Source organism: Mixophyes fleayi, chromosome 1, assembly GCF_038048845.1.
Source record: "Mixophyes fleayi isolate aMixFle1 chromosome 1, aMixFle1.hap1, whole genome shotgun sequence".
Lineage (NCBI taxonomy): Eukaryota > Metazoa > Chordata > Amphibia > Anura > Limnodynastidae > Mixophyes > Mixophyes fleayi.
The window spans coordinates 69689551-69702959 of NC_134402.1; the positions used below are offsets into that span (position 1 = coordinate 69689551).

At 38.4% G+C, this 13409-nt stretch overlaps 1 protein-coding gene across 1 annotated transcript in view; it reads left to right on the forward strand.

Annotated features, from left to right (window-relative positions):
- The window catches only part of TUSC3 (tumor suppressor candidate 3), a 202278-nt gene that overhangs the window by 107786 nt on the left and 81083 nt on the right, over positions 1-13409 (forward strand). The window contains exon 3 of the mRNA XM_075196227.1: positions 9556-9673. Within this exon, the coding sequence (XP_075052328.1) occupies positions 9556-9673 (118 nt within the window). The remainder of the gene's footprint in view (positions 1-9555; positions 9674-13409) is intronic.

The following is a 13409-nucleotide window of genomic DNA, read 5'->3' on the forward strand; positions in this document are numbered from 1 at the left end:
AATAGTGTAAAACCAACTTTATTTTAAGAGCATAAGAACATAATCACATTCTCGCTGTCAGCAGTGATTTCAGCCTTTGTATAAGAGTCCAAATACTATTCTACAAATGCATGGATGGTTTAGTCTTTAGATGAATAAAATATCCCTCTAATGGCCATAATGTGTTACAGGCATTTCACTTTTTTTTTTTTTGGGTGGACTCATAGCATCTGGCAGTTCAAATAGTGGTCCTTCCCTGGGAAACCTGAGACTAGTCCCTACTGAGTGGCCATGGTGGTCTAGTGACAGCTCGGACTCTGACATAGCAGTTTCCAGTATTAGGCAAACCTGCTGAAGTAATGTCACACGCCGGCCCCGTGGACCGGTACCGATGTTGTTACCTTCCTCTTGTAAGCGGTGATCAGGGTGTACTAACTTCATAATCTGATCAACATCCACCATCTAGTATCTTGTTCTGCGCATGTGCTACCAATTACCCTCTCTTATGACCTCCCATCTGTTCCCATTGGTTCTAGCATTTTGGAGCAGTATTTAAACCTCATATTTTCCTTTGTCTGATGCCTGTTCTTCGAGTAACTCACTCTCAGTAAGGATCTGGCTTCCTTCGGTCTGACTCACCTGTTGTTGCTTTGTACGGACATCCTGGATCAGCTGAACTCCTCTCAGTCGCTGCCGCTAATATAACTGCTTGCTGCACCTGTACTCACCTGCTGCTATGAATCACCATCTACGGATCAGCTAAGTTCTATTCCATTGATGCCTCTGTTTGAACTGCCGCTGTGTCAGTGATTCTCCTGCTCTACTCCTGAGTTTCCATTCTCGGATCAGCTAGTTCTACTTCGTCACTGCTTTTGTTTAAACTGTCGCTGTACCAGTAATTCACCTGCAGTTGCTCTGAGTTACCATCTATGGATCAGCTAAGTTCAACTCCATTACTGCCTATATTGAACTACCGCTCTACCAGTAATTCACCTGCTGTTGCACTGAGTTACCAAGTACGCATCAGCTAGTTCTACTCCGCTATTGCTCTCATTAAACTGCCGCTGTATCAGTATCCACCTGCAGTTGTCCTGACGTGCCATCTACATCTTAGCCATTCTATTGCAGCATTCCTCCTATTTGTACCATCGCTGAACCAAGGACTGTTGTTGTTTCCAGTGTCTACTTACAGTTTTTGCCACACCATTGCTACTTCCTGTTAAACCATTGTTACTTTGCATTCCTGAGAGTCTGACCCTATCAACATTATCTTCAGTGTCTCTCTGACTGGCCGTTACCAATCCGCTATGTCAAGCTCCACTATTTACTCTGCCAACACTCATTCAGGGAACCGCGACCTGCGGGATAAGAGCGGCAAAATCCATACCCTCTTGCGGTGGTCACTGGCAAAAACTTCCTACTTGTTAGACTCCGCGCCCCTGAATGAGCTCTACCCTTTGGCAGACACAAGGGATCCCTTAATTAGCATCCAGATTCGTGACAAGTAACCCTGACAAAACCAGGAAAACTCTTGGGCCTGGCTGCTGACTAGTTAGCAAGGAAGTGAGGGGAGTTGGAACCATGGAGGTTTTAGGTCCACGAATCGAAGGACATTGTGGTGTCACTAGTAAAGCCGATATCCTTGCATGTTATCCTGTGTTTTGTTTAGTGAAGTTGCTTAGTTTAGCACTTTTATACTGTGCAGTCTGTGATGGGCAGTCACCACACCTATTTAATCACACGGTCGACCTCATGTCACCACCGACTGGATGCCTCTGCGATACTATCAGGTGCAGCCACTGAATGGTGGAAGGAGGTGGGTAGTGTAGCATAAGTGTGGTGTAGGCCACTGTTACTTCATACACACAATCCCCTCTTTTCTTCGTGTCTAGTACACAAAGATTTTCTCAGCATGCTTTAGCATCTAGTGGGAATCCTTTCCTGGGCATACATTATTTTGCACGTATTAGCCTCTCTAGGTGGTGAGTCTTGCCTATGATACGGTTCTAGTGATGTAGAGTGTGGCTTCAGCTATTCATAATGAGTACGGAGGCAATACACTTTTAAAAATGTAGGTGCCCTTATACATTAGCGCCAAATTGAAAGATATTTCAGATTTGACCACACATATAAAGAGAACCTGTTATTTTAGTTGTTTAAGTATGGGATCTGTTATTAGAAATGATGCTTGAGGTGTTTCACATTATTTGGACACCATGCTTAAAATATTCAGTCATATTGAAAAACGTTCCTGTCTTTCTCCTGGCATTAACCTCCTCATTTACTTGGTTGAGTGCTCCTCACAGTGACTGGGATGAGCATATATTCTTTACTGTCTTATTTCCTGCTGTTTGGATGTTTCTACTTTTAAGCAGGGATCACAATTAATTCACATATAAGTCAATAATATACATAAAATTTATGTAATTATACATATAGATATAATATAGCAAATATAATTGTCAGACTGTAAAATTTAATCGCACAACAACAAAGTACACTGATGGGAGCATGACAATGTGCCACAAGTTTAGACTAATAATAAGTGTATATATACATATTTTATGTTATGATAAGTCATTTCAACTGACCTTGACAGGTAGGGCTTAAAAATATCCATGAACACAAAATACTATCCGTATGTTGCCTTGAGCAGACAGCTTAATTTTAGTTCACTTTGTGAGTTCCTTACTTTTTTTCTTTCATAATCTTTCTACCTTGAAAAATTTGTCCATTTTCTTTCCCAGTAGACTCATTGCTGTCAGTTGCCATATATAGCCTAGAATTCTACTTTCATTACACTTACAAAATTGGAGGAACGTTCAAAATTTGAATTTTACCCTGGGGGGTTAAATAAATGTAAGCAAATTTCTAGTTACTATCCATCATATGAAATTTTGTTACATATACAAAAGGCAGCACTTTTGTTATTTTCTTCATTCATTAAATAGACATAATTACATTAGTCTCTGCAGAGTAATAAAAGTGTGTGTGTGGAATATTAAAAGTATTGATATACTTTTCACTGTATCTGACCAGCTAGCTTTTAAAGTACTTTGCAAAGCTTCAGTTGTTAAGGTTTGTGGTGTTAAGGTGTGCGTTGTTAAGGTGTGTGACGTTAAGGTGTGTATCTAGCACATTTTTGTTAATACTTTGAACTTCTCCTGTTGATCCATGTGTCCCCTGTTTTGAAATGTGTAGGTTAATCCTATTAGAGGTAGTGATCTGGCCATATGTGAGTTTTAACAGTATTAGTCTGACATACTAAGCAGAGGAAATATAAATATACACAATGTAGTTGGAGCATTAAAATATACAGGCATATCAGTGTGCCATACTAATATAGACATGGGGAACACAGTGTATGATAATGGAAGCATGACTCAGAAATAATAAGGCTGTGAAAATATCCCTAGCTTAGTAGGTGTAATGTGCATTAAGAGCGCTTCATTTAATTCCCTGACTACAATATGGTTGGGAAAGAAATCCCCCACAGTATGAATTGCGTGTATATGTATAGAAATTCGGGTCGGGCTCCCGCGCGACCTGGCATTTCTTTTGACTTCCCTGTCAAAATGCCGCGATTAACCAAGAATCGCGTTATTTTGCCCCCCGCGAAGAAACGTAATTTTACTCGTGGGGCATGGCCAAAATGACGCGATTCGTGACGCCCCGCCCATTAGTCACGCCCCTCTCCCGGATGTCGCCTATATGTATCTATATATGTGTGTGTGTATATATATCTGACAAAAAACAGTGGAATAAAATCTTTAGATAAGTACATATTTTCATAATTTGAAACTAGTTAAAAGCCTGTCAAAATGGCGGCAAAAAATAAGCGTAAGATCATGTTGGACCAATTATTACTACTATAATCATTAATAAAAGTTACATTTATTTTTTATTTTATTTCTTTTTTTAGCATAAAATACATAAATCAGTATTTTCTTAATGGTTACTGTACATTAATTTTTATAGTTTCTCTTATTTGCAAACACATGTTCTGTCAGAGTCATCACTAACAGTCAGGACTTACACCTGCCCTGTAGCTGGTACAAGCGATGCGACTAAAAAATCATGTATCGCAACGTTGCCCAGAGCTTTGTACATTGCCTATGTGCGTCTGCTCCTTCCCTCCTCTGTTGCACCCCTCAAATTGTAAGCAGTCGTAAGTGTCATTTGCAGTTGAGCATGAACTACATGCAGTTGTGGTCACTGGTGTAAAGTCCGTTTATGAGCATGCGCAGAGCAATTTCATGCAAGATGCGGCACGCAACGAAGACTTATGTCGAATATGAATCAGGCACATAATGTGCATGTGTATAGCTTTGGCTCCATAGTGGACAATATCTGTAACTGAAAAATTATATAGTACATTGTAAGAAATGTCTAAATATTCAGAGAAACAGGGAGGGTAATAGCGACTGAATGGAATCTTTCCTCTATATACATATATAGTTCTAACTCTGATATTCACAACCAAGCCATATATAATGCATTCTAAAAGGTCATGACTACTGAGAGAATCATAGTGGGTATAAACAAATGGATACCATAATACATGTATCATAATCTCCTACTAAATAAAATATTGTATTTTGGTGAAATTATATATTAAACCCATTATACTGGAATTAGGGAAACGTTGCATTAAAATCCACTACATTGAATTTCAATCCTATGGTAGAAGAAAGTTCAGTTATATAATACTATATAATTACAGATCAGTGGAACATTTGCAAGCACTATGTAGTTGTGTTTTGTACTTCTGGGGAAGCCCCCCCACCCCTGAAAAAAATATTAAAAAAAAATTGAGGGATATATCCTATATTGAAAAATTAACCCAAGAGTGGGGAAAGTCGGATTGAACAAATATGGCACTTTATGTATTAAGGATATTTATAATATTTCAAAACTGTAGAACAATATTTCACTTTTTCACTTATTTATAGCTGTTCTCTAAAAGAATAAAAAAGAAAGAATGATATAATATATGATGAATAGGAAACTCAAGAGTGGAAAAATAAATCATAGCTAAAAATGAATGCACTTGTATGTTATGTTTAAGAATATTTATAAAATATCAATTGTTGTACAGATAGTATTTCACTAATTAAATTGCATAATCATTTACTGTGAAGATTTCAATGGGACCAGAATACTGAATGAAATATATAATCATGTAATATATACCACTGCTTCTTTCATAGTAAATATCAGATTTAGTAAAACATAAATAGGAATACCAGACTGTGCAGCTCTTATGATTTATTGACCATTGAAATATACACACTGTTTGGATAACTTGTTTGGGATCCGATAAGACAACATTTGCAAGAGTTGAGACAGTGGATATGTAGTTCAATTGCAGGAATAACTGGTTATTAATTTGAAATATGTGTGCAAATTGGGATCTGTAGAAAAAAAGAAGGATTAAACAATCATTTATAAATACACATTTCGTCCAGATTAATGTATAACAATAAAATCAGATGTTTTGAAGTAATTAGACACAATTTGTGTCAGTGTACCTAATTGTCTCAATATGAAAATAAAAATTAACTGCATGTAATGGGACAATGTCACAGTGTGAGCAATGCTGCTAAGCCCAAAGTCAGACTAAGAGGTAAATTTACTACAACTTCTAAAAAGGAAAAAGTGGAGGTGTTGCCCATAGCAACCAATCCGATTCTTGCTATCATTTAACTAGTAAATTCTAGAAAATTATAATTAGAATCTGAGTGGTTCCTATGGACCACACATTCACATTTCCTTTTTAGAAGTTTTAGTAAATGTACCCCTAAGAGCAGTGTTTCTCAACTCCAGTCCTCAGGACCCCCTAGCAGTACATGTTTTCCATATCTCCTTGCTGGAGCACAGGTGTATTCATTACTGACTGACACAGTGTAGCAGGTGGTATTATTATTTCACTGGTCACCTGGTAATCCTGCACTGTTAGTGGGTTCTGAGGATTGGAGTTGAAAAACACTGCCTAAGAGTTTGCTAGCGGTAGAAGCAGAGTCCCTCAAACGTAGTGATGTCAAGTTACTGTCAAACTGATTCAGGAAGGATATGTATGAAACGCGCCCTTTTTTTGAAATGTTGTTGATCCAAGCAGTTGACATTTGAAATCCCTATAGCCTGCTGTCAAACATCAACATATTTAAATTCATTTATTTTTATGGTTTTTTTTTTTTTTATCTATTTTTTCACTGCATCTCACTGCAGCCTAACTATTGTAGAACATGATACCCTTTCCACACATTATTATGAAAACAACGTTGCCTCCTAGGCCTTATAGGTTCAGGATCGATACTCACTGTCCATTTGACACACTATTTTTTTAGTTGAATCCTCTTTGTTTGTATATATTATGCTATAACCGTGTTACCCTTGGCTGAATAACTGAAATATCATTTACTGCTAATTTCTTTGAATTTGGTATTCTGTACAGATATGATGAGGTCACACAGTGGGTCGGACTGGGACTTAAATCCAGCCCTTGCATTTAAAGTACACAGGCCCACCTCAGTTCCAGCAGGAAAGAGACTATGTGCCGCCACGCAGTGGCGGTGCTGAAAAGGGCGTGACTACATTGTGTTGTGGGTGTGGCCAACATGGGGCATTGATACATACATTATAATAAAACATTATATTTATCACACCCTCCCAGCCACATCATGCCATCCCCCCAGTCACATTATGACACCCCCAGCCCACTGTACTTATCTGTGCTTCTGGTGCTGCTGACATCCATCAGGGTGGGAACTACCTGTAGAGTGAGCAGGGAAGCTCTTAGTCTCACGAGATTACAAAATATTGTGATACTTAGAGCTCCACAGCTTGCTCTGCAGTCTGTGTCCTGTCCGGGAACTGGGAGCAGCTCTCACTTTCCTTCCCCTAACCAGAGCTGGATTAAGGCTCAGGGAGCCCAGGGTATTTAAGACAGCAGGGCCCCTATTATGTAACATGGTTATCATTTTTATAATTTTTAACTACTGTTAGAAGCACACAGCTCTGCCTTCACAAGCAGTACGTTGTGAAGCGGGACATACCTCCCAACAGTCGGACCAAATCCTGACTAATTGAGACAGTCACCCAAATTCAGGACTTCCCCACCAGATTCAAGACAATTGGCAGACTATCCAGCTCTCTCCTTGGTCACTTTCACCACTTGTAGCAGCTGGTTTCTTTAGCTCAATTCCTTCTTCTCTTGATCCTGGAATATTGGATGCCCTATTTTGAAAAAAAAAAAATGGGAATATGAGATTTAGAAAACTCCAACCAGCCCCAGTGTTAAAACAATAGCACTCACGTTTTATAATTAGGCCAGTCTCCACAATAATAATATTCACATTTAATAAGTAGATCTATTTCCCTCCAACCAGCCCCAACATTAAATCAACAGTATACCCATTTACTCAAAACATATTTCCCTCCCTCCAAACAGTCCCAGCAATAAATGAAATGGCATTCAAGCTTAAGAAATATAGCCATTTTCCACAACCATCCCCGGCACTAAATAATTCATATTCACATTTAATAAATAGCCCTCCTCCCCAAAATCAGACCCATATTCAATTGATAGCCCTAAACCACCCTAACATTAAATTAAAGGTTACTTCACCTCACCTTAAATAATTAGCACCCATCTACACCTCACCATTAAATATCCTACCTCCCACACTATATTATTCCCTCACATATTATATTAAAATACTGCGCGCACACACACACACACACTATATTAAAATGCTGCACACGCACACACACACACACACACTATATTTAAAATATTGCGGACACACACGCATACTATATGAACATGGCCATACACACACGCTATATTAACATGGGGCCACACACACACACGTACACTACATTAACATGTGGACACACACTAGATTAACATGTGGGGACACACGCACACACTACATTATCATTTGGGGACACACACATACTACATTATCATGTGGACACACACACACTACATTATCATGTGGACACACGCACACTACATTATCATGTGGGGACACACACACACACACACACACTACATTATCATGTGGGGACACACACACACTATATTATTATGCGGGGACACATACACTAAATTAACATGTGGGGACACGGACGGACAGACACACACACCTTTATTACATGCGATCCAGCCATCCGTATGTCCGCCCGAGCAACAGCACCACCTTCCTGCTCACTGCTCGGCGGACTGAGACTCAGTGACGTGTCGCCTATGCAAGTAATCAAATTGGACAGGTGCCGTCCCATGTGATTACTTGCATAGGCGACACGTCACTGAGTCCTCGTGCGCCGAGCAGCACGCAGGAAGGAGGTGCTGCTGCTTGTGCGGGCATACGGACCGGCCCATCTAGCCATCGGCCCTTCTCGCATTTGCCGGAAGTGCCAGATGACCAGACCGGCCCTGGGTGAGGTATTGGGTATAGAGAGTTACAATGTTTAAGAGTGGGATTTAAAGTGTCTTGAGAAAGTTTCTAAAACCTGGACATAGACCTGGGAAGACATAGCCACCCTTATATCCAATATTATCTTATCACCCACCTCTTCGAATCCATGGTTATTTCTCTTGGGGCTGTCTATGTAGGGCTTGGAAAATACCTCTGATAAACCAGTTACTCACATTCTTAATGCAAATAGATGCCTAGTAGCTAGCCATTAGAAAAAACTTCCCTGCAAAACAAAATATAGTATATTGCAACTATGGACAAAATCTCAGCTTATCTGACCAATAAAACCCATAAATTCACCCAATTCTGAAGCCTATGGTATTACTACAACACCTCATCCCATTCAAAATCCCTCCACTAGCGGACTGTCGGTCCTTATGTGGTAATTGAAATATATATCAATTTGATTTCCACTTGCTGAATTTGGGTATTTAAATATCATATCTGAAAAATTTACACAGTAGGTAGTAATGTCTTATTTTTTATTTTCTATGCAATTGTTACCTTCACGTATGTACTGTATATAAGGGATGGATATCAAAAGTTGACAGTCATAAGGTCGACAAAGTTATTATTTTGACCGTCATAATGTGTAGATGTTCATAAGGCTGACACAGTTAAATGTCAACATGTAAAATGTGGACAGGGATGTAAACCATCGCGGCTGCTCATTTTCTATGGTAATCTGGTGCCACAACATTGTGGATTTCCCTTCCCAACCCTTTGGGGGGCAAAGGGCAATTCACAATGTTGCGGTAACGCTTAGGCTGGCAGCACTAGGCTTGGTTAAGATGTTTTGGGAGGAGGGGGCGTACAACATTATTTTTTGTTTGGATGTTTTGTTTTTTTATTTTATATATTTATAGCAGTCCCTTTTTTTCCTTTGTAATGTATTGCCGTTTTAAATCTAGTGATTTATGTCAACATTATGGTGTTCAAATTTTGACAGTCAACTACATCACGTATATCATACCTATGATAGATGTTTTTATGAAGTCCTTTAGAAAACAAAAATAAGACATGAACTACATTTTTAGTGGAAATGATTATAGATATGCTGTAATATAAATAACCTGTGTATTTTCTTTGGTAGGCAAGCCAATGAGGAATATCAAGTGCTTGCAAATTCCTGGCGATATTCTTCAGCCTTTTCAAACAAGCTTTTCTTCACAATTGTAGACTATGACGAAGGAGCCGATGTTTTCCAGCAGGTAAATAACCATTATCACAGATATAGATATATATATATATATATATATATATATATATATATATATATCAGCATATATTTAAGTTACACACTTAACTTTCATTTGCGGCCCCTATGTCTGGAGAGGTAGATCGGTGCGTGCAAATTACTTATTCTCAATCAGGACCTGTTACTACATTTAGAGCATACTTGCCAACTTTTGCCAAGTGTATTCCGGGAGGGGGCAGGGCGCGGCCAAACGCATCATTTTAGCCCCGCCCTTGCGCCGGAAATGCCGTTTTGTTGTGGGGCGGGGCTAAAATGACGCGGTTGACCGCTAATCGCGTCATTTAGGCTAGGCAGGATCGGGAAGCGGGAGACTTGCCTGCTCTCCCGGGAGTCCGTGAGACCGACCCGAATTTCGGGAGTCTCCCGGACATTCCGGGAGAGTTGGCAAGTATGATTTAGAGATGGCAGCATTTCCAGATATACCTCTTATGAGGCTTCTCATTTGTGGCTCATTTGTGTAAATAAGCGTGCTGGTTATGGTAGTCTAGGCTTGTCACCTGACATACTCCTATTCTATAAGCAGCCGCGTGCACAAGTCATCAATTGCTGCCATGGCTTGCTGGTACCTGTAGTTCCACGGACATACTACAGGATATTACCACTTTAAACCATTACCCTGGCACCCATGCCCGATTCCCCCGAAACAATTCTGCCCCTTTCTAACATTATGACAGGAGGTTCCCACATTGCAGGTCTCCTTGTTATATTGTGACCAGCTCAGCCTGCCGTAGCCTGGTGTTATTTTTTGAGTTTTAAACGGAACCCCTACTCATTATCCAGCTGCATTACATAGGCCAGGCTATCACACTGGTGCTGGATAATTATTTTAGGGTGGGGGGGTCACACGTTTTTTTTTAAACTGATTATTTTTTTACAACAGCAGTCATCATCAAGTTGTTGTCTTTTTCCAGCCACATCCAGATAATCTTATACTTTATTATTATTATTATTATTATTATTATTATTATTGTTGCTAATATATTTTGTTTCTATAGTGCTGACATATTACTTAGTGATGTACATTGAGGGGTTCTTGACACAAATTACATACAATGAAATGAAGAGAAAATCTGGATACGGCCTCATATTTACAATGTATTTTGAGTTGCTGTGTACCTGAATATACACACATGAAGCCACAATTTTGTGAATGAATTTTATTCTTCCTGGTGGAAGTGTAATAAAGTTTATACCAATGTACAGTATATTAACAGCAAATTTCAGCAGTGTATAGTGATGTTTATACAATATCTTCTTAAACAGGTTCTAAAAAAACAAAACAAATTACACAGTTTTATAAATGTTTTAATTTCTTTTTTTCTTAGAAACGCATTAAATTGCAGGTAGCTAAATGTTTTCATATACATGCTGATATTTTATAGAAATTGTTCTTTTTGTGTTTTATGTCCTCATAAATCATTTTTTGACACAAAAAAAAGGAAAATAAATGACAGATTTTCCAGTCCCGAACAAAATAAATGTCATGCACTTTTCAAGGCACATTAAATAGAAATGTGTTGTTTACCGTAAGTCCTTTATTGAGCTGACTTTATATATACTTGGCCATATGTTAACTTGAATTCACTTTGTTAAGGTACCGAAAACATTTTCTAAAGAAAGACAATTTGGAAGAAAAGAGCAGATGCAGTTTTTATGTTACTATTGTGCATTAACATAATTCACACCCTTCCGAAAAAAAAAGGCCATCTGTTATAAAATAATTTTCATTTTCTTCTCATAAATATTAGTTTAGCAATAGTAAAAAAAAAAAAAAACCTTTCTAAATGAATGTCAGAACATTATAAGCTGTGCTATAGTTATGCAATTAACTTATCTTCCTAAAGTATTGTTCAATTTAATATTGCAATTTAAAAATACATCCAGTATGATTATGATGCGACAAAAAAAAGAGTCTAATAGCCCTCCAATATGGTGAAAACCTTCTTAAATGTGGAGTTATTCACATGCCCGTAACTGGTTTATAAGATTATTGAGGCATATATTTGAATGCACATGGATTTTAATATGCACTGGGAACAAAAATTACAGACCATGAAAGTCACCGAAAAGTACCAACCTGCTGGTCAGAGCCTACTGGCCCATCAGATTGCAGTGTCACAATGTGCACAGGAGGAAACCAATACAAAAAATCATACCATCATCACCATTTATTTATATAGCGCCACTGATTCCGGAATCAGTGGCGCTATATAAATATCAGTCCCTGCCCCATTGGAGCTTACAGTCTAAATTCCCTAACATACACACACAGACAGACCGAGAGAGAGACTAGGGTAAATTTTTGATTGCAGCCAATTAACCTACTAATATGTTTTTGGCGTGTGGGAGGAAACCAGAGCACCTGGAGGAAACCCACACAAACAGAGGGAGAACATACAAACTCCACACAGATAAGGCAATGGTCGGGAATTGAACTCATGACCCAAGCGCTGTGAGGCAGAAGTGCTAACCACTAAGCCACCGTGCTGGCATTCCATATATTCCTTTTTTTTTTATATTACAATATTATAGCATTTTTAGTTTTGGATGGAGTTATCCATTAAGGGCCTCAAGTACAGCTGGATGTAAAAGACTCATTCTATATAGTATTTTACTCTATGAAAAACTCTCTTACAGTCCCTTATGCTACAGAATTATTTTTTTTTGTTCTAAACAATGGATTTAACAGTGGTACACACATATATCCTCCGAAATTGGAGGCAAATGGCTGTATGAAATATTATGTAAGATATTACAGCTCATACATCTATGCAAAATATTTTTTCTTGTTTTATTTACTCTTGTGTTTTCCAACTAATGTCACATTCACAGTTGTAACACAACACAAATGTTTTATCATAATTTGACTTTAGCCAACTTATGGAAGATTGAATACCAGCAAAACATGAAGGACTGCATACAGTATAGTGTAAACAGTATTATATTATAATGATGCTTTCATATGAGTGCCATGCTGAACAGTCTTCTATTCATACCCAGCTTTATTTCTAACAGTTATGCACCATATCTTATCTACCAGATTTATGTTGGTGCAAACTTTACCTCTCTTATCTAACATATTTGAAGAACGATGTAACTCAAAATAAGACTCATCTCAAAGGTTTCCTATTTTTGCACTGTTGTGACCGTTTATACTGAAGATTTATAGATTTATATAATGGGATATTCCAAGACACATATTGGTTGACTGCAAAAATGTCTCCATTTGCAACTATGTGAAAAAAATAGGCTTCATTCAGGGTAGAATTTGAGCGTTTTGTCAGGGTTAATGGGTCAGTATGTGTCTGCAGAGCCTCTGATACAAATCATGCTGATTTTTGCTTGTCTTCGGAGGTGTTGGTAATTGGCCATTGGTCTATACTGTTTATGGGGCAATGTTTGCACCATCTAGTTGCATTTTATGAGTGGAAAGTTCATTTTATGGCACAATTCTACACATGGTAGAAAGGTTATAAACCTTAAAAACTACACACCTGATTCATAAAATGAATACAGACCTGATGTCACCTTACTCCCATTACCATGGGTGGATTAGGACCTTAAAGTATGCCTGGAAAATATTTTGAAAGGCCTCATATTGTAGGTGGTGTCAAGTTATGTTAGGCAAGGTAAAAGTTTCATGAGGTGGGTGCTCTCTGGTAGAGTCGCATTGCTATCATGCAAGGACA